Below are 26,519 nucleotides of genomic sequence, written 5' to 3' on the forward strand. Positions count from 1 at the left end.
CTGCTTGTGCTCCCTCTCAAAAAAAATAAAATCTTAAAAAAAAAAAAAAAAAAAAAACACACACACGCAGCGGGGCGGGAATGGAACCAAACCGCGGGCAGATGGAAATAGTTGGATTTGTCTTTTCAGACGGCTGAAATATCCTTTTTGTGGAAGGCCACTGGTCAGAAAGTGTTTACAACATTGTGCAACGGCCTCTCCTGAGACCCAGAGGTCTGACGCGCACTCTCACCTTCATGAGGTCATAAAACACTTTATCTCGACCCGCAAGGTAAGGATGCACTTGGACAGTGCCCAACGGAACCACACGTCCCCCGTGACCGGTCACGGGCATTCCTGAGGCACAGAGGCCCGCGTTCCACGGACGTGCCAGCTTTATCCCGCCGGATGAGCCGAGGTTTGAAACATGAACGCAAGCGAGGACGAGGAGGGCACTCCTGGGCATTTACGACAGAGCTGTCAGTGAGAGTAAACACGTGGGGCCAAAAGTCCATTTTCTAATTTCCCCTGCTCCTCGTGAAACTTGCAAACAGTAGCAGTAGCAAGAATTAACGGATCTGCTGGCCAAGGAGTATCACCTCCTGCTCTTAGATTTGGGGGAAAGGTACACGGAGTCTTCCGTGGGAAGTGTGTCGTGGAGAAAGTGGCTCTGGGATCAGAAACGTCTGGCAAGCTCTAGGCTGCCTCCTGTCGGTGGGCTTTCTTCCCTGTAGGAATTTTCAGAGCCTCCAAAACCTGGCATGAGATGTGAATCTCCGAGACGGTGACGGAACGCGATCCTCCCCAATGTTCACAGACCTGCATGCTTCCTTCTCAGGACTCAGGTCAGGAGGATTCCAGAAAGCCCGGGTGAGAAGAGCAAGCACAAGGCTCTCCGTCAGCTCAGCAAGGTTCAAGGGGAGGCCGGACACCAGAAAAGCCAGCCGCTGCTCCATGACGAAGGGCTCCGATCCAGGAGGACTGACGGGGGACCCATCCCCCGGGGAGACACACTTCGCAGCCTCCGTGTTACTGAGACCCGGGCTGGTGCACGGGGCCACGGTCATAGCAGCCACAGAAACTCGCGAACACGACTCAGGGCTGCCATCGGGCCCCCGTGCCTCTGGTCCTCGCACAGATTCGCAAGGATGAGCCAATCCGTGGCGCGGGAACACGCTTGTTAGCGCATCTCCGTCCCACTACCCGATTCCCCGAGGGCGCCCTGCCTCAGAGCCTGCTGATGCGGCACCCCACCCACGACCACGGGGACAGGTGCCAACCGGAGCATCGCAGCTCCCGGAGCCTTCCGTGGCAGAAAGGACAGAGTCGATGGGATGTATGTTGCTCATGGGCTCTGCTCGCTTGGTTTGGTCGAGTCCACACGTCCCCTCAGAAAGGAAGAAAATGTCACATAAACGTGGCTTAGCGAGGCGTATCCCTGTTTGTGCGGAGCGTTGCTGTGGCATGCCGGGAAGCCCGTGGGCTTCAGGCGTGAGCCCACTCTGTGGACAGGACATGTCACAGCTGCTCCGTGACACGATGACGAGGAATGCCAGCCCCCGTGACAGCGGAGGGCCAGGCCTTCCCAGAGGCACCAGGGGTGGGGCGGGCCTCAGAGACCTCACAGCAGAAGCGGAGAGACGGGGCTACCATGCGCGGCCCCGGAGGCCACCAAGAAACACCAAAAATCTCTACGTTGACTGAACCGCTCCAGGGATGGTGAGTGAAACCTCATTTGCAGACTCGACATTTTAGAAAACCAGCAAAGTCAGTTTATATTCCTTCTCCAGGAAATTTTCCAGGGAAGCCACGGGACTGACTGGAGGTGGGATGGGCAAAGAGCCGGAAAGTGGGTGACGTCCCCCCATTCAAGAGGAGGGGCAGGGTTCGGGCGGGGGGCAGGGGTGGAGCCCGACAGGGAGTGAAGGCAGGACAGAAAGGGAAACCGGGTTTTTTTTTAAAGATTTTATGTGAGAGAGCGAGCAAGCACAGGCTGGGGGGGGGGCGGGGGGAGCAGAAGAGGGAGAGGGAGAAGTGGACTCCCCGCCAAGCAGGGAGCCCCATCCGGGACTCAATCCCAGGACCGTGGGATCATGACCTGAGCCGAAGGCAGACGCTTCACCGACTGAGCCACCCAGGCGCCCCGGGAAACCGGTTTGAGGGACACTGAGTAAAGACAGCTTTACCTTAGAGAACGGCAGGGATGAGCTGACGTGTGCAGGCAGACCCTCGCGCTGGTAAAGGGACTGTCATCGGACACCAGTGTCTTCTCTGTCCCACTGGGGGCCCGAGCACTGCTCTCCTGGGCTCCGGTCCCAGGACGACCCTACAACTGTCCTGAGTGTCCAAAGTGCACCATTCACCCCACTCTGTGCCCCACTCAGACCCCAGCACTCGGGTGATGTGTCCCTGTGACCTCGGTTCCGATATGTGTTCTGATCCCTGAAGGCCCCAGAAAGGTGACACAGGCACGTTCTGGAGGCGCTAAGGAAAAGAGGGCTTGCGTGGCGTGGGCTGGGGCTTCCGGGTGGAGGCTGACGAGAAGGCGCTGGGCTCCGGGACGACGCCCGGCCCCGGTGGGAGAAGCAGGAAGCATGGCGTGTCCACACTGGCGCATTCCACGGCGTTAACTGCACTTGGCCACGGAAGCTCGTTTTTCTCGCCAAAGACACTCTAATGTAGCAGCACATTCATTAAATGGTAGTTAAAGCCTCAGGAGGCCCACTTTTGATCATTAGTAATGTGCAGAACCCTATGCAGGGCAATTAATTCAGTTCCAGAAAATTAATTTTTAAAAGTAAACAAAAGGAGAAGAGTAGGTTGGAGCTGCGACAATGTTCATGCCCTGTTAGAAATGGGGTTAAATGGGCTATTAATTGTGTTTGAATAACAAATGAAGAAAACTGCTGAAATAAGGCACCGGGGAGCTCCGTGGAAGCCTTCACTGGCTGCGAGGAAAGGCCATCCTTGACACGGCCTTCCAGAAGTTTCCATCGAGCTACTAAGGCACACGATAAATTCGGAAATAAAGATCTTTCTAAGAGCCTCCCCAGCAGAGGGTCCTGCTTCCAGCCCCACGGCCCAACTCACTCCATCCTGCTGGGTTGGTACACACCACACAGTGCCTCAGTTTCTCCCTCCACCACTTAACAACGCCGGGCCCCTGGCTCGGCGGCCAGTGCGTGCACGAGCCTGGCCAGCCAGGATTGCGGGAGACGCCACAGGTTCCTCGACACACAGCAAGGTTGCCTGGGCGGCAGTCTCCCCTCCTCTAGGCCCGCTGGTATGACAGAGTAGATGTCCTCACAACAGAAGCCACTCGGGCCCCGGGTTTCTTGCATCTAAAGGCACCTGCAGGGTAACCACCACGAGAGAGAAGCCAAGCAACACGACCACGGCCTTCCTGGTAGAGTGTCTCGGGACCTGCAGGAGACCGCCCGTCCAGTGTCATCCGATTCATCCGAGGCCTCCTCCTTGTGCATCCCGGAGCTTGGAGGAGTTACTTCTCGTGCCTTCTAGTGACCCTCGTCTGGACAAACTCGTTAGACCTTGTAGGCATCTAACCCAGCCGTTGCCACTTCACAGATTCCCTGCGTGATCCACATGCGCTCCTGATTCCTTCGATTTCTGCTGTCAGCTCACGTAAAGCACTCATTTGAAGGGCTCCCTGCTCCCTGCCTCTTGAGAGGGAGGATCGGAGAGAAGGGCTGGGGTCCGTCCTGGGGCTGGCAGGAGGGAAGCTTCTGGAAGGGGTGAGGGCGCCTCCATTCGAGCTGGTGGCGGTGCCCGGGGCAGCCCGCTCTCCCGAGGGGCGAGACAGCCAGGGTCTGCGGCCACTGGGCCTCCCCATTCAGCGACACCTCCTGCCCGACCTCGGAGGCCCCTGAGAGGAGTCGTGGCTAAAATGGGAGGGCGAGGCCTAGCGCACCGGGCCTGGGCATGCCTGTGGGAAGAGCCTGTGGGGTCAGCTGTCCCCAGGTGCACAGCTGGTGACCCGGCACCCCAGGAGGAGAGCAGTGCCTGTATCACCTCCCCTCTCCTCCGACGTTCTAGGGCAGTGACGGGGGCCGAGGCTGTGCCCGGAGCCTCAACACGCCTGCCAGTGTCCCTCGAAGGGAAGAGCGTCAGGCATTCGCCTCTGATCCCCTGGGCCAGGCCCCAAACTCTCCCAGCCTCCCCTCCAGCCCCTGGGCGCCTCCCCACTCCCCATGCTGCACCCCCGGCCTGGCTCCGGGCACACAGGAAGGTCACATCCTCGATTGCAACGGTCTGGCCAGAAAGACGAGCCAGCTCCCATCAGCCAAGAGTGCTGTGCCTCCCTCCAGTTTCTAGGCTCTGGCTGAAGCTCAAGGGCATGCCCTGGCCTCTGCGGGTCAGAGGGTAGGCGCTGCACCCCTCTGTTGGACCCTTATCACCGGCACTGGGCCAGGTACACAGTAGGCACTCATAGTTGCTGTCAGATAAATGCACACTGCACCCAAGTGCAGGCAGACTGCACGACAGTCGTGACTCGAAGAGAATATTCCAGAGGGTCTGACACACTTGGCTTAGCAAGACACACAGACAGACCAACGTTCTCTGGGTCCGCGCGGCACCGAGAGCAAAGGGAACGTCGCCGGAGACCCTCGAAGACACTGTCTAGACCACAGGATGGGACTGAGGCCTGAAGCTCGGTCTCACGGCTCATGATCCATGTCTAACAGTCGCCCTGACCCATGTGACAGCCTGTCTTTTCCAAATGAGTCACCAAGCAGTTAAAAATGCCTTGCTGATTTTTACCACAAAAATTCACTCTCTGACACTGATTTAATTTCATGACCCTCTAGGGGAAAGAATGTTATCACTCAAAGAAGTTCTCAGGCATCTGTACTTCTGGTAAATATGTGATGAGATGTCACTAAACAACTTCATTAAGTCACTCAGATAAGTTACTTGTCGCTCCGGAAGCAATGGAACGATGTCCTTCACCGAAGATGTACCTTCAGATACGAGTCACTCACCGGTTTAGAGTAAGCCGGGAAAACTCCACATAAAGCTGGAGCCACCGGTTCGAGACTCTCACGGGGCAGAGGCGGTGTTTCTCCCAACACAAACCACCCTTCATGACTATTTTTTACCGCACACAGATGAAGAAGTCCACACGTGCTCTCATTACTGACGAGACCATAAAGCTAAATGCTAGTCAGTAGACTCTGGTTTAAAATATTAACAAGCAGGGGCGCTTGGGGGGGCTCAGTCGGTTAAGCGTCTGCCTTTGGCTCAGGTCGTGATCCCGGGGTCCTGCTCAGCCGGGAGTCTGCTTCTCCCTCTCCTTCTATGCTCGCGCTCTCTCTCTCCCCCCACCACCATCTCAAATAAATAAAATCGAAAAAACTAAAAAACTAAAATGAAATATTCACAAACAAACCAAATGCTGTTGCTTTAAAATTCATGTAACACAATAAAATAGGCAGAACACCTGAGAAGCTTGAGTCTAAGACAGGCGACCCCTCGAACTCCTCACAAGACTGAAACCCCCGCAAGCCTGGGAGGACCCCACAGGAGGGAGAGACGCTGCTGTTGCTGGGTGCACTGGGTTTGCGGGCTCCAGGCGTGCGTGACATTCCCAGCGACTCCTGATCAGGATCCACCTGCCAGGCTGCAGACTCAAGTTTTCCCCCAGGCTCAGGCTGGTCGGGCTGGGAGCAGGGGCAGGGCAGGTGCCACCCACCTACGCAGGCATGGAACCACGGTGAGACCGAGGTCACCAGTCCCATGCTGCTTCTGTGGGGGCACGGTGGGGGCAGGAGTGGGGGTGGGGAGCACCACAGCTCTGCCCCTTTATGGTGAGAGCCAGGGAACCGACATGGGGGCAGCAGAGTCAGGACCCCAGATCTAAGGGGCGGGAAGGCAGAGCCTGGCAGAAAGGACCGGTGGGCTGTCAGTGGCCCCTGGCCACTCTGATTTCAAATCCAGGCAGGGACGGTCACTTCGACCTGGTTACGGCTTCTGGTGGGGGGGCGGGGGGGGAGCCAGGACGCTACTCTCCGTTCTCCAGGGGCTCAGGCCACCATAACGCAGCACCACCCGAGGAAGGCTCACAGAGCAGGTACTCCTCACAGCTCTGGAGGCCACGAGCCCGAGATCAGGGTTCCCCCTCTACCACCTCATCTACCCCCTCCCTGCGGGGGTGGGGCTGCCACGTGAACTCTCGGGGGGCACACACAGCCCACAACATCACTCCCGCTGTGCAGACTCGGGTCGGCTCAGGCAAGGACGGGCCATGGTGGGGTTGGCGCGAGAGGACTTCCACAGCCTGACCAGGCACATCTGCACCCCGCGGATGCCCTGGCGGGAGGATGTGGGGCAGCCACGGAGGGTCCCCCATCCTTCCCGGTGGCCGGCCTGCAGCTCACACGTCCACAGAGGAGCCGCGCCGGACAGGAGACAGAACGACACCCCCACGAGCCTGCGACCTCAGCAGTGCACCTGCCATCCTCCGCGGGCTGTCCCATCACGGGGGGGGCCCCCCGGGGGGGGGGGGGGGGGGCGCGCCGTGCTGAGCAGGATGCCCATGCACCCCGCCGCATCACGGCGGCGGCTCCCCGGAGCTGGGGTGCGCGGACACCACGGCGAGCAGCCAGCGAGGGTCACGGCAGGAGGTCACCCAGGGAGCTGGAAGGAAGGCTGCTGGCCTGTCTGCAAGGGGGGGTCCGGGAAGAACGCGGTGGGGCACGCAGTGTCTCAGGCGGGAACGGGGTCCCTGTGCATGGCTGCTCAAGCCTCCCTCCGCTCCTGCCTCCCCTTCGGACTCGCGGGCAGAAAGAGGCTTCTTCTGACGGCCTCGCTGTCCCGAGCGAACGGCCTTCCCAAGAAGTAAGAGGCTTTCTTCTTTTCCCAGCTGACCACGTGCTGTCCAGTGAACGAGGCGGCGTGAGGGGCCCACATGGAGCACGTTTTACCAGCTTGGGAGAACATGCCTGGACGCGGGCCCAGCTGCCCCCTCGGACTTGGCGTGAAGGGAGAAAGCAGAGCGGGCTAGCAGGGCGAAGGGGCCCAAACTCCTGTGGCCATCGGCAGCCACGCCATCACAGGCTGGGGGGCCGGCCCCCGGCAGCAGCAGCAACGACCCATGGCTCCTGAGATCAGAGGTCAGAGTCTGGCGTGGATGACCAGCGACCCTCGGAGGCGGGTAAAACCCGACGAGACCGTGGACTCTCCACCAGGACAGCCCGCGGGCTGGGGGGGGGGGGGAAACGGGGCAACGGGAAGGCAGACACCAGGGCCAACGCTCTGCTCCCAAGAAAAACAGCACACAAAATTCCTGAGTTTCCGGATTCTGCTTACAGACTTGGACAGTCCGTGGGGGTGGAGGCCCGCTTTCCAGCCAAGCGCGGCGAGAGCCAGATAAAATTTTCCTGGTCTTATTTTAGGGTGGGTAAGGCTGTAAACAGGCTCGGCGACCAATCCACAGACAGCCTGTCTAGACCCTTATTTGAAGCAGAAGGTCACCAGGGAGGCAGACATCCCAGATGTCCTGGAGGCATGTGACAAAGAACTGTAGCCCAGCCAGCACTGGCTCCCGGACAGGGACACTTACCTCACCTTCTAAGTGCTGATGGCGGGACCAGGCCGCCCGTCCCGGAGGCATGAGCTCAGAAAGGGAGCAGCCCTGCTCAGGGGCCGGCAGGACGAGAGGACATGCCTCCCTCCTCAAGCGTGGACGGGCATGGTGCAGGGTCGGGGGTTTGTAGAGGAAAGGGAATGGTGGGTGTCCCCACAGGTGGGGACAGCAAAGTGCAGACGGAATAAAAGAGAGAGATTCCAGTAGAAAAGGCAAAGTTCTGAAATACACCTACAGACAATAAAGACCATCAAGATCCCAGGAAACACTAGTTTAATGGCTAAAATCAGAGGCTCTGGATCCTACTGTCAGGTACAACAGGACTGCTGCTCACTCTAGGGTCCCATCCCCCCCACGCTCACTCTGGGGTCCCGTCCCCCCCCATGCTCACTCTGGGGTCCCACCCAACCCCACCACTTACAGCTGGGCTTCAGTTTCCCAACTGGGAAATGGAGATAAAATTTATATCTAACCCTTAGGGGTGTTTTGAGGAATAAATGAACAAATAAATACATAAAACATGGAAACTTCGTAGAACGGTGCCTGGCCTCTAGAGATCATTCCGTGAACGTCAGAAGATGTTCCTGTCATCATTACTATATTTATGCCACCAGTGCGCACACCACGGCGTGACTGAGTCTCCCTCCCCAGCCTGCAACCCGCTGTGGCCCAGGCCAAGCCAACCTGGAGGGACAGCCGCCAGCCTGTTTCTCTGACAAGCTGATTAATGACGATTTGACCTTGGGTTAAGTTACCGATGCTCTCCGCGTCCCAGTTTCCTCCCGGAGGACAATGGCTCTTTGATACCCAGTGCACAGTCTTACTTTCAAGGTAGAAACTCTTAGTTTAAAAAGGTGGCTGTCGTCTTCTGGGTCAAGTTTTTCTGCCTTGCACAGATCCTATTCCAGACCAAGACTATCTTAGGGAAACTCTTCAACTATGCGGAAGTTTGGGTGCCTGAGAAACACCTCATTTACCCAGAGATCCTGGCCAGGGAAGACCATGTGGTGGGGGGGAATTTTGTCAGAGGACTAACATTCATCCTTAAGGACCAAATTGTTACTTTTTATCATTTGTATGAGAGTCTTTCTAAAACACATAGATACATCCCTAACTTAACAAATGGAATTCTGGCCAATAAATCAAAAAGTTTCATAAAGTCAAAGGACAGTAGCAAGAGGAAAAGAAGGAAGACAAAAGATCCCACACACTTCCCCTCCCTTCTTCCCAAAGGAATGAGCCAGCACATCCATCCTGACCCCACAGCCAGACGGCCTGGCGCTCGAACCAGGGGCGCGTGCTCACCTGCTTCGCAGCTGCCTGGCTTGGAGGTAAGGAGCCCCGCGTCAGCACCGGCGGGCTCCCGGGGCCGCAGAGCTCAGGGAAAGGGTTGGGGATGGCTGGCAGAGACGAGGTTCTGAGCTGCTGGTCTTCTTCCTGCAGGCGTCTGGGAAGAGAGACACAACCGCTCGTTAATAGTTTGCTGTCACCACCCCCCGCCGACGCGATCCAGCAATCCCACGTCTGGAGATGTGCCCCAAAAAACTAAAGAGGGGCTCAAATAGATAACCTGGATCCCGGGGTCACAGCACGCTGCATCACAACAGTCCAACCCAAGCGTGCATGGATGCGTGAACAGACACACAAACGTGGGCCATCCACACAAGGGGGCACGACTCGGCCGCCCGAGGAAGGGAACTCTGACACGCGCTGCAGCTGGGATGAACCCTGAGGACATGGTGCTGGGTGACAGATCTTGTGAGATTCCACCTCTCTGAGGCACCTGGGGTCGCCGAGCTCCTAGCTAGGACAATGGTCACTGCCGGGCACTGGGGCGAGGGGCGTGGGGAGCTTCTGGGTCATGGGCAGAGTTTTTCTGCAAGCTGAGCCAGTCCTAGAGATACATACACAACACCGTAAGCATATGCAACACTGAGCACTGGTTCACTTCGACACAGCGGAGATGGTCAATCTTATGTCATGTGTATGATACAGGGACGAAAAGTCTTCTTGTTTTTTTAAAGCTGCCATTCTCAGACTCAAAAGGGTCCAGATTCCCTCACTCATTAAACATCCGGGGGCGAGGAGCACCGCGAGTGCGCTTACATGGCAAACAATGCTCCGCGCAGGGCCCGTACCAGGTGCTCTCTCCAAACACGGATGTGTGAAGAGGTTTTGTAAGAGCATTTTCAGGAGAATCACCATCCCCAGTGCCCTTGATGTGGTCACTTCTCCAAACACATAAAAGCAAAAGAGGCTTCGTGTGTCCTCATCTGCACCGTGGAACGAATGCTTGTTTCTACAACAAGGTCGTTGATCGTTGAGTGCGCTGGAGCTAAGTGCTCCATGTCGCCACCTCCCCAGAGCACAAAAGCCCGTGTTTGCGTGTCCTCAGAAACACCCCACAGGACCCCACTTCGCAGCGCTGAGGGCCACCGCAGAGCGTGCACCACGCTGCCCACTTCTGGGGCATTTCCTGCCAAGAATGCAAAATCCACTTGTCCTACAACTAAGCCAAACACACCCAGTGAGATGAATCAGATGCAATTACAAAAACAGCAGAAGAATCAAGTTCAAGGTCAAAGCCGAGACAACTGCAAGGCGCCTCTCTGCTTCCTGTCCGCAGGGCTCTGCTGGTGGCCTCCTCTCCACACTGCTAGGCTCTCCCGGGGGCCCGGACGCCCCCCCACGGGAAGGGAGCACAGCCTGAGCGACCACCCAGCATTCCGGGTGCCTGCGGACACTACGCCTCAGAAAGCCCTTGCGTTGACTGGACCTTCCAAGAATTTCTGAACTCCTTTGACAATTCAACTAAATTAATGATCAGTCGCTTTCTTGGGAGTTTTGCCACTCGAGAAATGTTCCGGGATCACTTTACAGGCTCTCTGTTTACCGACTGATCCTGATGCCAGAGGGGCCTGTCCGGCCCTTTACCTGGGGACCAGGACGCGCCCACGAACGGCGCGCCCGCTCCCACGGCAGGAAGGAGGTCCGTGCTGGGGTGCGGGACGGCTCTTCTCTAGCGGCTCGAAAGACATACCAGAATGTGGATGTGCGCGGTTAAGAAACGCCACCCTTCCCGTACCAGCCTCTGTCGTGGCCAAGTGTCCGGCCGATAGGCGGTCCCTTGTCCCAGACAGCCAGAGAAGGGGAGATGGGGCCAGGCCCGCTGTGACTATATTCCAGCCCCAAGACGCCCCCGAGCCAGTGACTAGCCTGAAGCACTGAGTTTTATGATCTACAAGATGCCAACATTCTGACGCCCTACACGTTAGCAGAAGCTTCTCTGAATAGGCTGTTGTGAAAAATGTTAAAAACCATGTTGTTTAGGGCAGTGAGACTATCCTGTATGATAGTATCAGCATGGACTCGTGTCATTACGCGTCCGTCCACACCCACAGGACGTACGACACTGACGGGGGCCCTGGGTGCCGACACGGCCTCGCGGGCTTGTCAAACGTTGTCCCAAACGTACCACCTGCTGGGGGACGTGGACAGTGCAGGAGGCCGTGCGTGTGCGCACGGGGAGTACAGGAAATATTCTGAATTTCTCTCAGGCGTGCTATGAACCTAAAACTCACCTTTCAAAAATAAGTCCTTATTAAAAAAAAAACAAAAACCCAGACGTTATGCTCGGTGAACAAGGATTCCCTTCTGCTGAAAACAGCCAGAACAGGTAAATCCGCAGCAACAGGAAAGCAGGTGGGTGGTTGCCGGGGCCGTGCGAAGGGGCGGCGTGGACACACTGCGGAATGGGGAGGGGCTTTCCTCTGGAGGGGTGGGAACCTTCTGGAACTAGGTAGAGGTGCTGGGAACACAACCCCAAAAGAGTACTAAAAATGCCTCGATTGTACACTGTAAGTGGTTAATTGTATGTTACGTGAGTTTCAAGTCAGTAAATTATTCTTAAAAATTAAAAGGAAAAAAAAAAGAGTCCCGCGTCGGCTTTATAGCAGTTCACACGTACCGTCCGAGGCAAAACTAAGGGACATTACATGGAGCTGGAGACAGTCCCCGTTCCGGAGGCTGCGTCCCTCCACTGTTACAAATCGAGACGTGGAAAGGGGGCGACGGTGCAGGAACGTCGGGGGTTGGGGATGGGGAGGAGAATGGCAGGCTCGTGCTCTGCCGTCTGCCCGGCTGGAACACACCCACTGCCCTCCGCTGTCCCTGCAGTCCACTCCTTCAGGATCAGGATCGGACCCAATGGTAGCCTCTTCCAGGAAGCCCTCTCTGCCTTCCCCAGCTTCTACTCTGCACCTGTCTCCGTCGATGCTCCACACCCCACTCCGTGGGTCGCCCCACAGCACCGGGCCCAGTTGGTCTTGAGCTCCTCGGGGCATCTCAGGCTGGGTTTGCATCTGGACTACCCACTCACCAGACGTGGGCCAGTCCCTACCCCCAGGGCCTCAGTTTTGTCACCTGGGCACAGAGGGCCACCACACCACCCACCTCGAGGGCCATGGTGGCCATCGTCCCAGCTAACAAATGAGGATTCAACAGAGACTACACAGAGGAAGTGCTCAGCACGCACGGGAAGTGCTCAACATAAGGCCTCCCTTACAAAATAAATCTTTGTGTGCCCCGTATCGGTCACCCCATTTTTTAAGTGCACTTGAAGGTAAGAAACAATGCTACTCCTGCAAGAGAAGTGAGGAGAGGTGAGGCCTGAGGCCCAGCGTCCACTCTGCCTCAGGGAGAGCGTCTGGTGCACGCCCGCCCCATGCACCCCCGTGGGACTTAGGACAGGCACCCCCACGGCCGAGGGCTGAATCTGGCCTGAACCTGAGGCTCAAGGGCTCCGGGCCACTCACCGGTCCAGGCCTTCTTGTCCATCCTCTGCCCTGACTCAGCTCTGGGCACGGTCGCTGTGCGGGCTGTGTCCCCATCTTCCCAGGGGCCCCCACGCAAGGCTTCCCTGGACGCGTGACTGACAGACCCCAGGCCCAGAGAAGCGCCTGGGAGAAAAGAGCGTCTCCTTCCAGACTGAGCTTCGCAGGGGCCAAGAACACAGGGGTGATGCTCCAGAAAGCAGAGTGGGGGGAAAACACCAGGAGGGGGGAGGTAGGGAAAGGCCAGGAGCCCAGAGGCAGGCGACCACCCCTGCAGATGGCTCTGTGCTTATTCTGCCGCCCGGGACAGAGCCGGCTACCTTGGGCAAGAGGCTTACCTGCCTGCAGAACACTGGGGATGTCAGACCAGAAAGAGCCTTACAGAAGTTTCTGGAAGCAAAAAGGCCCCCCCCCCCCCACCCCGACCCCAAGGAAAGGAAGCGAGATTCCCCAGAAGATGCAGTGCTAGGAAGGAACAGCCAGGGCACCCCAGCCTGACAGAGGCCCAAGAAGGAGGGCACCACCAGCCTCACACCAGAAAGCCCAGGAAGGCAGGGAGGCAGGGAGGCCTCGGTCCCTCGCCCCGTCCCTTCCCTCCATCCTCATTTGAAAACCTCCAGGGCCCACAGGGACCGGGCGGCGGCCACGGAGAGCTTCTCAGCTCGATTTCACAAACCTCTCCCCTCAGGAGGTCCACGATGCCTTCAGCACCCCTGTCTGCCCATCTCCCAGGCACTCGAGACACACTCAACACTCCGTCCCTCCCCCTCCAAAATTCAGGTGCTCACAACTCCCGTCCGTCCCCCTCTTTATCAGGGTCAGGACACCACCATCTCTAGGCTGAAACAGCCTCCAGGTCGGCCGTGCCCTATCCCGCCACCTCCCCGGACACCAGGCTGCCAGAATGATCTGCCAAAACCTAAACCCAATCTCCTCGCTCGCCTCTTCAGATCCTTCCCCGTCTCTCCCCCAGAATGGCTCACAAAGGCCTTCGGGATGTGGCCCTGACCTGTCGGGGTCATCTTTTGTTTACACCCTTCCGCTGAGGTGTGATCAACATGTAATGTCTACGACGGTGACATTAGCACAGGTAGGTCCCATCACCAGTCTCGCTTGCCAGACACACCCACGACCTGCCAACGCCCTGTCCCCGCTCTCTATTGTGATCGTTGAGGCTCCTCCCTCTCAGCAAGGTTCTCGGTCTACACCACAGTACTGGGACTTGAGGGCTCTGTGCTGTGGGAGATCCCTAGGACTTGCTCACCTTGTAGAACCAACACTCGGGACGTGCTGTCCCCTATTTCCCGGCCCCCGGCCTCCACCACTCCCACTCTCTGCTTCTCAGAGTCTGACCACCTTAGATGCGTCCCCAACGTGCAATCACGTGGCATCTGTCCTTCTGTGGCAGGCTTGGTTACTTAGCATGCTGTCCATGCCGCCCATCAGCAGATGAATGGACAAACGCAGTATGTAAATGGAGTATCATTCTGCCATAAAGAGGGAGGAAATCTGGCCACTTTCGACAACAGGGATCTCTTCTCCCCCCAGCTCCAACTCACCCCTCGACACCCAAATCAGAGATGTGCCACCTGCAAGGAACCCCCCCGCCTGCTTCCAGAAGCCCCTCCCGCCAGCCCCGGAATTTCCAGTGAATCCCCCGGGGGATGCCCCTTGTTACGTCCAGCACATTCTCTCACGAGGACCTCCCTCCCGCGGCAACGAGCAGGTGCTCCGTGGACGTCGTCAGAGCTGACCCGGACACCACGTCCCAGCCCGTGGGGCCGAGCTGGACCGAGCAGAGGGCAGTGCTGTGTCTGCACCCTCAGACCCGAGCCCCTCCAGGCCGGGGGTCCCACCTGACGGCGAGGATGTGCACGGGCTGGGAACGCTGCGCCTGCAGGGCCCTTGTTCCCGAGGCTGGCGGCTGGCCGCGGGCGTGCTGGCCGTTCTGCAGCAGGGGCACCGTCTCCGACTGCATGCCACGGGCCGGGTACAAACTCTCCAGCGACGCGTTCACGTCGTTCACCAGGGCCTCCAGGTCTACGTCATCCTCTGGGCGTGCGCGGCAACAGCGGGAAAACAGAACAGAGCAGAACTTTAGCAGCAGCGGGCGGGGGGGCAAGCACACGGGCATCTTGGGGATCAGGTCCCCAAACTCACAACAGTTCACACGACCCGGTGAAGGCGGGGGAGCATGACTGAGAGCGTACGTCCCCTAAGGACCCGCACCAGCACGTGTGTCAGGACTGGTTGACGCTCACAGGCAGCTCGGTAACTGCGGCCCAGCCGCACTTCCACGGCCGGCAGACAGGACACAGCTCTGGGCCCCTGCCTAGCTCCCGGACCCCTCGGCGTGGGTGGGCCACCCAGCGCGATGCCCCCGCTGCGCCGGCCTCAGTTGGCCAGACCACAACAGGTGGACATCGAGCCCTAACTAGATGAAGCGGGACTTCTCCCTTCCCAGAAACTCTAGAAGCGAAAGAGGGACACAGGAACAGAGCGGCACCTGACACGGACAGAGGCCTCGGCCTGCTCAGGGCTCCAGGAGGGCCAAGCTGCGTGGACGGGCTCACAGGCGGAGGCTGATGGAACGTGCACCTGCTGACCTCCAGGCGCCCTCCTCTGCCTTCGACTGGCCTGAGAGCAGGGCAGGCCTGGTCGCAGAAAAAGGCCTGACAGACGCAGAGACAGAAGCACAGACAACGTCAGGGGGAAGGACAGAAAACAAAGGAGGTGTGCCCTGGAGACTCTGATGTGAACTTCGACGTTATCAGCTTGGCCAGGATGCAGATATTTGGTCAAACAGGATTCCAGATGTTTCTGTGGCTTTTTTTTTTTTTTTTAATTTATTTTGAGAAAGAGAGAGTGACCACACAGTGGGGAGGGGTAGGGAGTCTTAAGCAGACCCTGCTGAGCACAGAGCTGGATGTGGGGCTTGCTCTCGAGGCCCTGAGATCACGAGCTGAGTGGAAACCAAAGTCAGATGCTTACCTGCCTGTACCACCCAGGCTCCCCTCTGTGAAGTATTCTTTAGACGAGAGTAACATTTAAATCAGTAGACTCTGAGTAAGACAGACTGCCCTCCACAATGTGGGTGGGCCTCGTCCGATCAGTTGAAGGCATTTAAGAAAAAAAAGGCTACAGTCCCCAAGGAGGAAAGAATTCCGCCTCCAGACTTGAACTGCAACTCCTCCCTGGGTCCCCAGCAGGCTCCCCTGCAGATGTTGGACTTGCATCCCCCTGCAGATGTTGGACTTGCATCCCCCTGCAGATGTTGGACTTGCATCTTGCATCTTGCAAGTTGGACTTGCAACTTTAAGCAAGTTCCTTAAAACACCCCCCCCCCCCCCGCCCCCCGTATACCCACAAACGCACATCCCATTGGTTCTGTTTCTCTGGAGAATCCTGACTATACACCGTGGGGGGTACAAGCCAGCACCCTTGGAGATGTGGGAGCGGCTGGGGCCCGGGGCAGAGACAGAGCCTGGGGCTCCGAGCAGCCCGGCGGGGCTCGGCTCGCAACCCCCCTACGGCCAGGCCGTGGTCTGGCCGGGAGCTCCGTAAAGCACAGCCCTACAATCGCGTGCTGAAGCTACTCTGAGTTAGTTTCTCTTATTTGTAACCCACTGCAACCCAACAGCACTGCCCCCTTCTGTGCATTTTCAGCTCTGTCACTTTTCACAACAGGGCAACCGTGAACGAGACCCACCCTACCGGAGCGCTTTGCAAGTCAAGTCACCCACAGGCCCACCTGCTCCTACGTGACACCCACTCAGCACGACGGGCTCGGGGCCCGAGACAGCTCGACCCTCGCCAAGCCAGGGCCCCAAGCCCCTACCGGCAAGAAGGCAGAGCAGAGAAGTCACCCGCCAAGAACTTGCCCACCGCAGCCCTGCTCTTGCTATGGGCTCCACACCCAGGACCCGAGGCTCAGCTTTCTACTTCTCGGCCCACAACCCCGACACGGGGTTCGCAATGGAGCTGCCCGCAGGGGGGTGACAGGAGGAGGCTGGTCATCACCCCGTTTCATAACAGAGCCTGGCATATGGTGAGCACGGGGTAGATGTTACTCAGTACACCCATTGCACTGATACCTACAACACAATATAAACCAGGGACCACTAACTGGTTTAACAGCTGAGGAACAGACCTGCGGGGGTCGAGCACCTTGCCCACGATCACACACAAGCGTGAAATAGCGAACCTCGAATCTGAAAACAATCTTTGCAGCCACCAGTTTGACCTCACCAGGTGTGTGCTCAATGCACGAGCTCGCAGACATTTCCGAAACTTGCCCTCCCTGCCTCTCCCACTCTCCACACACACGGCCTGGATGCCTTTGCTTCGGCTTCCCCGTCTCATGAGGCAAAAGGGCCCAAGAAGACAGAGCAAAGCAGAACAGCGACAAAAACCTGCCTGAGGAAGGATGCCTGGCATGGATGCCAAAGGGACAGAGGGTCTGGGGGCGCGTGTGGCCCCATGGCTACAGCTAGGGAGGGCGTGTGGTCGGCTGGGGGTGGGGTGGGGGTGGAGAACAGCTGCGGGAAGATTGAGGCAGGAGCAGAAAAGCTATGGACCCCCGGCTTCTTGACCCTCCAGGCAACGATGCCGGGGCGGGGGTCTGAGAGAGGCCTGGACACAGGACGTTATACCCAGTGGGCTTCAGATGGATCCCACTGGGTCCTGCAGACAGATGGACCAACAAGAGAGGAGCCGATGCTTCTGAAATGGCAGGAACCAAGACCAGTGAGAATTGTCTGAGCAGAGTAGACGGGGGTGGGAGGTGTGGACATGGACCCACCTCCCGACTTGAAACCTGTGAGCAGGGCCCCGCATGTCTCCGGGCCTGTGCGGGAGGAGGAAAGATGTTGACTAGATTGGGTTATAAAGAGTCAAAGATTAATCCCGTGGCCAGACAGTAAAAGGACCAAAGTGCTGAATTAATAATTCATAATTACCATGTGATCAATAACTAATCTATCACAAAGGACAACGCCAGAGTCAGCAGGCAGAAGTCTTGCTCAGAGTTCGGGGGCAGGGAGGTGAGTGGGCCGAGTGGGGCTCACGGAAAATCCGGACCCCCGGAGGGAGAGGTACGCACACACCGTTGTCCTCTTGTCTCCTGTCCTCATCTGCAAACTGAGGAAGCAACACTCAGCAGGGACACTCACAAGTCTGGGGCTTCAGGGAAGTTCTAGGATGTGTCCTACACTCCTATCTAGCAGCCCATAACAGTTGCCTGATTTGAGCTCTGTAAGACAGTTAAGTCTATGCTGCCCCCACTCATCCCGTGAACAACCCAGTATTTCCCCCAATGGACCATTTACGTCAGTGTGGGGTGAAGGCCAGAACTCACGGCAGTTCCCGAGTCAGCCTCGGGTCACGCCCAGCTGGGGCGGGATGCCACGGGCAGGCGGGCCGAGGGGCGCCACGGGCCCGGTGGGGTTTCACCCAGCTGCCGCTCACACGTCCTCAAAACCAGGAGAAAACCCAGCAGAAGACACTGGCCACCCCCGGACAAACAGGCTCGCTCTCTGACAGATTTCTTCTGAGACCATGCCATGTGTTGGCCCTCCGGGTGGGTTTTCACTGGAGTTAGCCTTTCCCTACGGAAGCCCCTGGCGGTGTCCACAGAGGCGGCCCGCGGTGTCTTCCGTCCTGCCCTTCCACTCCTTCTCGGGGCCGGCCAGGTCACTCCCACCTGGGTCACCCTGTCTGCAGTCAGGCCAGTGAGCTTTCGGGAATGGGAAGTAACTCTGACATTACTGAGTGTCAGTCTGACGGGGAAGTATAAAGACCCCAGACGATAAATGCAATGTGCGTCCTCAACATGCTCTCACCCCCTTCTGAAAGGAATGAATCAGTCAGGATTTTCCTTAAACTCTGTTAAACTCTAGTAAGGACTAATAATGGGATCTTCCAAGCAGGGGTCTTAAAGGACTGATTCCAAGGAAGACATTTATCCATCACGGTCTTTTTTTTTTAAGATTTTATTTATTTATTTGTCAGAAAGAGAGAGCACAAGCAGGGGGAGCGGCAGGCAGAGGGAGAAGCAGACTCCCCGTGGAGCAGGGAGCCCGATGTGGGGCTCGATCCCAGGACCCTGGGATCATGACCTGAGCCGAAGTGAGATGCTTAATCTACTAAGCCACCCACGCATCCCTCTCCATCACATTCTTTTAAAACGTACTACACTGGGGTGCCTGGGTGGCTCAGTCAGTTAAGCGTCCTACTCTTGATTTCGGCTCAGGTCATGATCTCGGGGTCCTGAGATGGAGCCCCACATCAGGCTCCTGGCTCAGCGGGAGTCTGCTTCTCCCCTCTCTCTGCCTCTCTCTCAAATAAATACATGAAATCTTAAAAAAAAAAAATAGTACTGCACTATGATATTACAGAAGTCACCAAGACTTTACCGAGGTGACTGTCAGTTCCTGCAGAAACGCTTGGAATGGCTCGCATCCTGTGCATCCCGTCGGGTGCGGACGGCTCCGCGCCTCCCCTGCGTGGATTGCCACCCACCCGTGAGAGCCCTTCTGCGGAGAAGCAAACACAGCGGGCGCGAACGAGGCAGATGCTTCTGGAAATGGGTGCTAAGACGTGTCTGCTCAGTACAGACTTGATGCCAAAATATTTCCCGTGAGACTGTACCCCTGGAAGGTGCACGGAGGGGGAAGGGAAAACAATTTCACGTACACGGTTTCACGTCACACGGGCTCAGGAGGACGCGTCTGCGGCCCAGACACAGGTCAAACGACACGGCTGCAAATCCAGTTATTAACAGTTATTTGGCTTTCCTCAAATAACCCAAGTCCCACAATGATGCTGACTTTTGTCCCAAATATTTGGGTAGCTCATCTGATCTCAAACTCACATGTGCCCCTGGCCTCACTGCCTCGAGCAAACAGAAGCTGCTTCACTTCTAAAATAGACCTAAACTCAGTGAAACAAGCTCGCGTTTGGCTCCTCGATGATTCGGGGTGAATATCTTCCATAAGCCAAGCCAGGAGGCAGCCGGGCGCTCATCGGCGGACCGGGGGTGCGGAGGAGAGCGTGAGTTAGAGGCGAGGCTCCCACTTCTGGCCCCGCCTGGCCCCCCTCACTGCACCCTGCTGGGCCCTCCGCACCACACGGTGTCCCCTCGAACAGACAGGAAACAGGACACTGACTCTGCCTCAGAGAAACGCTATTTGCCCGACGTGCTCAGGATACACGTATGGACTGTCCATTCTTCCCAGACCCACGTGAGCACCTGTTACCACACACCGTCTGCCTGCCTCCTCCCATCTTCATACAGAAGGGACGCTCCTGACGAGATGGGGCCCAGCAGCCTTGCTTAAGATGCTAAAACCCCAGACAGTAATAGATTATTAAGAGCAGGAAAAAAAAAAAAAAGGAAAAGGTCGATGGCACTGGTGAGGTTGGGACAGAATAGGAAACAGTTATCTTGGCCTTCTTTATGATCCTGGCACACAGTGCCTAAGATCCTTATAATGTCCTAAGCTCTAAGAGCAACGCGAGCATCTTTTGTTCTACTATTTGGTCTTTTTTGGTTCCTGAAATAGCTCCGGAGCTTTCATAAAGGTGAAAGGATCATCTTCTGTGATATATAACATTCTGTTATTCATTACAAGCACTTTTCTTTCTTTTTTTTTTTTTTTTTTTTTTAAGATTTTATTTGACAGAGAAAGAGCGCGAGAGTGCATGTGCACACAAGCGGGGGGAGCGGCAGAGGGAGAGGGAGAAGCAGACTCCCCGCTGAGCAGGGAGCCCAAAGCGGGGCTCGATCCCAGGACCCTGAGATCATGACCTGAGCCAAAGGCAGACACTTCACCGACTGAGCCACCCAGGCGCCCCTACAAGTCCCTTTCAACCACACCTGAGTTTGTATTAATCAGGTGCTTTGGGGGAAGCCACCAGATAACCATGGGATGGGGACTGGTTGCCAGGGGGACCAACAGTGGGACTAGAGGGTTGGGAGGCTCAGCCCCACTCCCCGACCTCGGGGAAGAGGAGACAGGGGCTGGAGGTCGAGTTAATCACCAGTGGCCAATGATGTAAGCCATCATGCCTATGTAGTGAAGCACCTATATAAAAAACGCTAACCCCCAGGGTTTGGAGAGCCTCTGGGTAGGTCAACACATAGAGGCGCTGCGAAGTGGTGTGCCGGGCACGGAAGCCCCGAACGCCGTCCCCATATCTCGCTCCATGCCTCTCTGCCGCCTGACTGTTCCTGAGCTGCATCCTTTATAATAAACGAGTACTCTAACTAGTAAACTCTCTGCCTGAGTTCTGCAGACTGCCCTAGTAACGGAACCAAGAAGGTCGTGTCAGAATGAAACGGCATCGTAGGACACACCCAGCTGGTGTCAGAGAATGCTTGATGTGGAAAGAAAGCCCGCACGTCTGGGGTGCAGAAGTGCTGGGTCAGCACAGAGAGGAAAAGGGAAGCTCTCTTTACATACAGTGCTATAGCCGAAAAGTCCCGAACACGCGGAAAGGCCAACGCTCTTACACCTTTCTATCTGGACAGGAACAAGAGGTCCAGCCTGCAACGGTGTTTTCAACCTAAACCATGCTCACCTGGCAAACTATGTTTGTCGACCTCTAAGCCATTTAAACCTCGTGCAGACAGAACTCAACATTCGACTGACATACCTTCTGCACACCAATTAATCTTCTCCTTTCACAGAATCCAGCCACAAGGATTTAATTTTTAATCGGTACTGTTAGGCTGAAGTAAGCAGAATAAGAAAATCAGGTGTTACACTGGAGTTAGAGTATGCCCCTACTCGTATTCTCGATAGTTAGATACTCAGAAAACCGAACAGATCACCTGACCACCCCTCCAAGTACACGGGCAACTTTCAAATCCTGTCATCTGAAAAAATACATCCAACAAAGCTTTATTGTAGTGGTTACTATAGGCAGGCAGGATTTGAAACACGAAATAAAATCCCTGGAAGGATCCGTCTGGCATATACATATAAATACACACACAGCTTCGGCCATATGCTCACATCTCCTGACCTTTCCGCGCGTCTATAAGAGAAACTTCATTTTCCAACCTTTGTGGGAAATAGCGCTCTCCACTCCACCTGCCCTCCCCCAGACAATCGCAACTGACACAGTGTCTATGAATTGTGAAAGTACGTATCAAACAAGCTGATTATTTCAACAACTGGAAGAATCTGTGTGTGTGTGTGTGTGTGTGTGTTGCATTACAACCATATATGTGCCCTCGAAAAGGAGCCCCGCCTACACTTTTTGCTGCTGCTGGGCTCTGGTCAGCACTTAGCGGGTCTATGCAGAGTCGCAAGCCCGCAAACCCAATCCCGGGCCCAAAGCATGTTCCTTCCCTGAATGCACCCGGGTTAGCCTCGGATGGAGAAAAATCAGTATCACAGGAGAGAGTTGCTGAAACTGTAAGTTCCTCGCAGAAGGAGGGAGGATTCCTACAATCCCCAAACCCTGACACCAGAAACTAGTCCGTGACCAAATGACTGCCAGATTAGCCCACACACCTCCGGCCAGGAAGGACTCGAAAGACTGGCTGGGTGGCTAATGTATTCAAGTTCACGGGCTCTTCCGAAGCTTGAAGACAAACACTGGAAAGACGTTATGCACTCGCAGCCCGCCTCGCCGCACCCTGCTCCCCGTCCTTCCCAGTACGCGAGCCGCAGCTTTGAACCCAGTGAATCACCGTGTGCTGGTCTTCCTGCTCCTGAGCACAGTCCCCAGGCCCCCCGAGCACAGTGGTGTCAGGGAAGATCCTAAACGATCTGCAGACTCTGTGGCCTGGGTCACAGAGCTCGAGCACACCCACACAACTTCTCCTCGCTATCCCGTGGAAAGCTGAAGAACTCCAAAGGGTCTCAGAAATTAAGAGGCGGCAACTTCGCACCTCACGGCTAAGCAAAGCGAGGCCCAAAGCAGTGGTAATTCAGTGTGCGTGCCACATGGTGGCCGGGTGGCCCGACGTCTGAGCTGTGTGTGCACATGCAAATTAGTGGTTATCACCACTAAGGACCGCAATCATCAAGTGCTTATCACGTGCCCCTCCACTTCACATCACTGACTTTAATCTGTAAGGTAATGACAGGTACGATAACACTGACTTAGCAGTGAGACAAGCTGATGTTCAATGGGGTCAAGGTCCCACAGCTGCTGGTGAAAACGCCCAATGAGAACGCAGATCCCCTTTCTTTCAGGAGGGTCAAAGTGCTTCTGTGACAAGGGCACCCTCGGCCATGCCAGCCTGCCGTGATGGTCATGTGTCTAGACGGCAGTCCTCCAGCCCAGGCCACCCCCCACGGCGCTGGCATGCCCGCTCACACGCAGCTTCCTCCATGACCGGGGCCGAGGGGACAGTGTGGACACCACTCCTGGTGGCCAGCACAGGGGCGGGCTCCTGGGGGCCGATGCGGAATGGGGCCCAGGGCAGCCAGCAGGGACAGGCGTCTAGCTGGGGAGAGGAGTCAAGGAAGGGTCGCTTCCAGAAGAGAAATATTCCATCAACAAGATGGGTGTCCGGACCTAGTCAGGAGGCAAAACAAGAACTGGGACATCTCTAGGCCACGGAGGCTGGCGGGCGATGCGGGGACCCCTGGGGCTGGCTTCCCAGGTGACTCACTGGGTAACCCCAGGAAGACCGGCTTGGGAAGGTCCAGCACCAGGCTGCTCATTTCCTAAGTTGCACTAACCACGGACCCCACTTCCTAACAGACAGTAGGTCTCGGTACAAATACGTATGCTTCTCCACCAATCCTGCGGACCACACGATGGGGAGCCGTCCCCACCCACCGGTATTCATCTTGTGATAAGGTGTGCATCTTACGACGGCTCGTGCAAAGCTCCACCACAAGTGGACAGAACATGCAGAAACACAGGGAGCCCACGATTCCTTCCAGCTGTGCCAACAGCTCCTCCCACACCTCCCCAGAGCAGCTCGTGGCCAGGGCTAGAAGGGGCCCAGGATGCTGACAGTAACGGCTGCCAGGGAGGGAGGCTGGGCCATGTCTCCCCGGCCTGACCGATTCCTCCTTCTCACCACCAGGGCCATGGGACGCCCAGAATACTGCAATCCTCCAGGGGGTGGGGGGGGCGGGGAGAAGGGTAAACCACAAAGTCCAGGGCAGATCCCCGAACCGAGGGCAGATAGATAGCCCGGCGGCCAGAAGGCACTGCTTCTACCACCAAAGCAAACAAGCAAAAGAAGTTAAGATAATGATTAATCGCTATCACTGGACTTTGATTCCAGTGAGATTCAGCTGTTTAATCCATGTTTTAGAGAAGTGTCAAATGACTCTATTCCTCCCCTCCGCAACGCCGCCCAAAAGGGGGGAAGCCACTCATTTCGTTCCGTGACTCCGTTCGCAGAAATTCTAGAACTGGAACCCGATGACCGGTGAAGACCGCCTAGAAAGAGAAAGTCTACAAACTTCCCTTCTGTCTTCGACTGTGGCCTGCCTCACGGTCTCAAGGAAGCGCCCAGAAAGCACCCAAGACTGTGGTGTTCCGTGCGTGGGAATATACAACACAAGAAAAGAATTTTCCACTCCAGAGAAGTCACAGCCCGCCCTGCAAGGACCAAGGACCTCAGCTACACGTTACAGAAAAAAGCACAGACTCAGTAGTGCAATCTCTATTTGTACTATTAGAAGACAATTGGGAGGCGGGAAGGGGAGAACAGAAACATGCCCACAAAATATCACTCAAAAAAGACAGAATTAATTGCATTCGCGATTTACCGTGTTTCTTCTCCAGACTTCTGGTCCGGACCCCTAATTCTTCCATTACATCATAAAGCAGGGAGATGCTGGACGCCAGAAACTACGTAAACAGCCGGTCATTCTGGAAGGTTCTCACTTGCCATCAATCCTAAAAATATTAGTCCAAGAACACTGGACTTGAAGAGGAAAAATCCAGGTCACAGTCCCAAAGTCCACCCGTTCGCTAGCACTGCCCTTTCAAAAAAGGCAAATTTTTAAAGGCAAATTAGACACCGGAGAGTCTCTATTACCCCGTTCAACATTAACGCTCTGTTTCCATGATTTTAACTCTGTAAGTGTAAGATCCATTCATTCGACAAACAGGTACCGAGCACCAACTACATATCTGTCATCGTTCCAGGTACTGGAAATGCAGACGTTAACAAAAGAGACAGGAGTCCCCGCCACCTGAATATAACCACGTCTTTCCAACCCGCTTTGGGAAAGGATTTCCCTGGGAAACAAAGTAGCAGGGGAGGAGATGACATTTTACTACCTCTGGCAGAATGAGTCCCTCCACAGGAGATGCTGAACCTGCTCCCGAGCAGTGGCAAGTGAGGGAGGGACCAGCAGAGGTGACATCGTGAAGAAAGCAAGCGCAAGCTCCTTACGGGAAGGGGTGACCTCCAGCCAAGAGGAGGGAATCCCGCCCAGGACTGAACATCTTGCAAGAGAGGACAGGGACAGGCGTGGGGTGACAGCAGCATGGGGCGCGGTCTGTGTCGTCGGACGAAGAGAACCTTGGCACAGCTGACGGAGTGGCCAAACCAGAAAAGCGTCCCAGAGACCAGACACGCTCCTCATGTGGTTCTGCTCACTCCTGGCAGAAGAGGAGAATTTTAAAACGAGATCTCTGTTTACAGGCAAGACCGTCATCTAGAGGGCATTCAGCTCTAAGAAGCGCCCAATTTCCAAGGCCTCGGGATGGGGAAAGTCATTCCAGGAGAACGTACTGGGCGATTCCAAGAAATGGCACAGCTCCCGGAACTGAAATGCCCAGGAGAGGGGCTGGCTTTCCAGGATGTGGGGGGAAATGGGGTTTCGCCGGAAAGACGGGACGCTCCGCATGAAGCAGGTGGGCTCTGCGAATCTGGAGGCGTCCCCCTTGAACCCGATCAGCGAGGAGCGGGAGCACCCGGGCGGCTTTGGTTTGTGAAAACAGCCTTCTGAGACTCACCCGGATTCATTCTGAATCCAGTTCTTTGGAGTTGGGTCAGGGAAGGAACGGAGGGAGGTCCTAACCGAGGCTTATTATTCTTTTTGAAAACTATTTTTCAATTGAGAGAAGTGAAGCGGTATGTTCTGATGAATGCCCCAGAAGAAAAAGGGATGCTTGCAGGCTGGGCACGCGAAGGAGGGGAGGCCATGGGTCTGATTTCTGTTCTCTCTGTTGATGATGATGATGATGATGATGTTGATGAACAACAGCTCCCACTTCCTGAGCACCCAGAAAGCGCCAGGTCCTGGGCCAGGTCCCTCCACAGCCCAAGCTGTTTCTCCTCCTCTTGCCAAACCAGACAAGTAGGTATTTTCACAGATTTCAGCTGGGGATACTGAGGCAGGGCGTCTCAGCTCCCCAGACGTGGGGTGCAGAGTCCGATCCAGGGCTGTCCACCTCCGAAGCTGGACATGTTGCCTCCTTCTTACATTTTAATTTTTTTTTTTTTTCCCTCACTAAACTTGAGTTTCTAGAAGACTGGAGCTTCATGTTCTTTCACTTTGGCTTCACTAACTCCGCACCTGGCGCATAATAGGTGCTTAGTAAATTGGCACTGAATACCTAAACAATGGAGTCAGCAGCCTGCATAAATCCAGCTGTCAAATTTTCTAGAAAGCCAGCCAGGCAGCCTTCCCAAACCCTTTGGTGGCTGTTCCTTGGAAAAAGTCCCACCAGGCAGGTGACACACAGGCCACCAGGTGGATAAATGCCAGACTAATTCCAACAAGGGAGGACACGTGTCCAGGCATGGGGACCATGCAGGAAGCATTACCCAGCAGGCCAGAGCCGTGCCTGTGTGAGCCTGCCTGACCCTGTCAGGCCTACCAGGTCATCCCTGAGGTCACAGGATGCAATTCTGTCCCCAACCAGGAAGTACACTTGGGGCATCCCTGCCGTGAGAAATCTCTCTCCCTCTGAAAGCACACTCTTCCTCCATGCCAGTCTCTCTGGCTTCCCTGGCCCACCATGGATGCAGCTGAGCTTCCTAGGAGAAGACACGGCTTCATACATCCTAAGTCCCCCCCTCGCTCCACATGGCGTTGCCCACAGAAACACTGGAACGGGAGGAGTGGGGCTTGGTGGGCAGCTGGGCTCTGCACTGGGAAGAGCTCCATTTC

The 26,519-nt window shown here is 56.1% G+C and overlaps 1 protein-coding gene across 2 annotated transcripts in view; it reads right to left on the bottom strand.

The window, feature by feature from the left end:
• GRB10 (growth factor receptor bound protein 10) overlaps positions 1-26,519 on the bottom strand; it is a 174,956-nt gene that overhangs the window by 52,322 nt on the left and 96,115 nt on the right. For both annotated transcript variants that reach the window (XM_032430475.1, XM_032430474.1), the window contains exons 5-6: positions 14,271-14,466; positions 8,888-9,029 (exon numbers count right to left, since the gene is read on the bottom strand). In XM_032430475.1, the coding sequence (XP_032286366.1) occupies positions 8,888-9,029; positions 14,271-14,466 (338 nt within the window). The remainder of the gene's footprint in view (positions 1-8,887; positions 9,030-14,270; positions 14,467-26,519) is intronic.

This window comes from Phoca vitulina, unplaced genomic scaffold (genome assembly GCF_004348235.1).
Source record: "Phoca vitulina isolate PV1807 unplaced genomic scaffold, GSC_HSeal_1.0 scaffold44, whole genome shotgun sequence".
Lineage (NCBI taxonomy): Eukaryota > Metazoa > Chordata > Mammalia > Carnivora > Phocidae > Phoca > Phoca vitulina.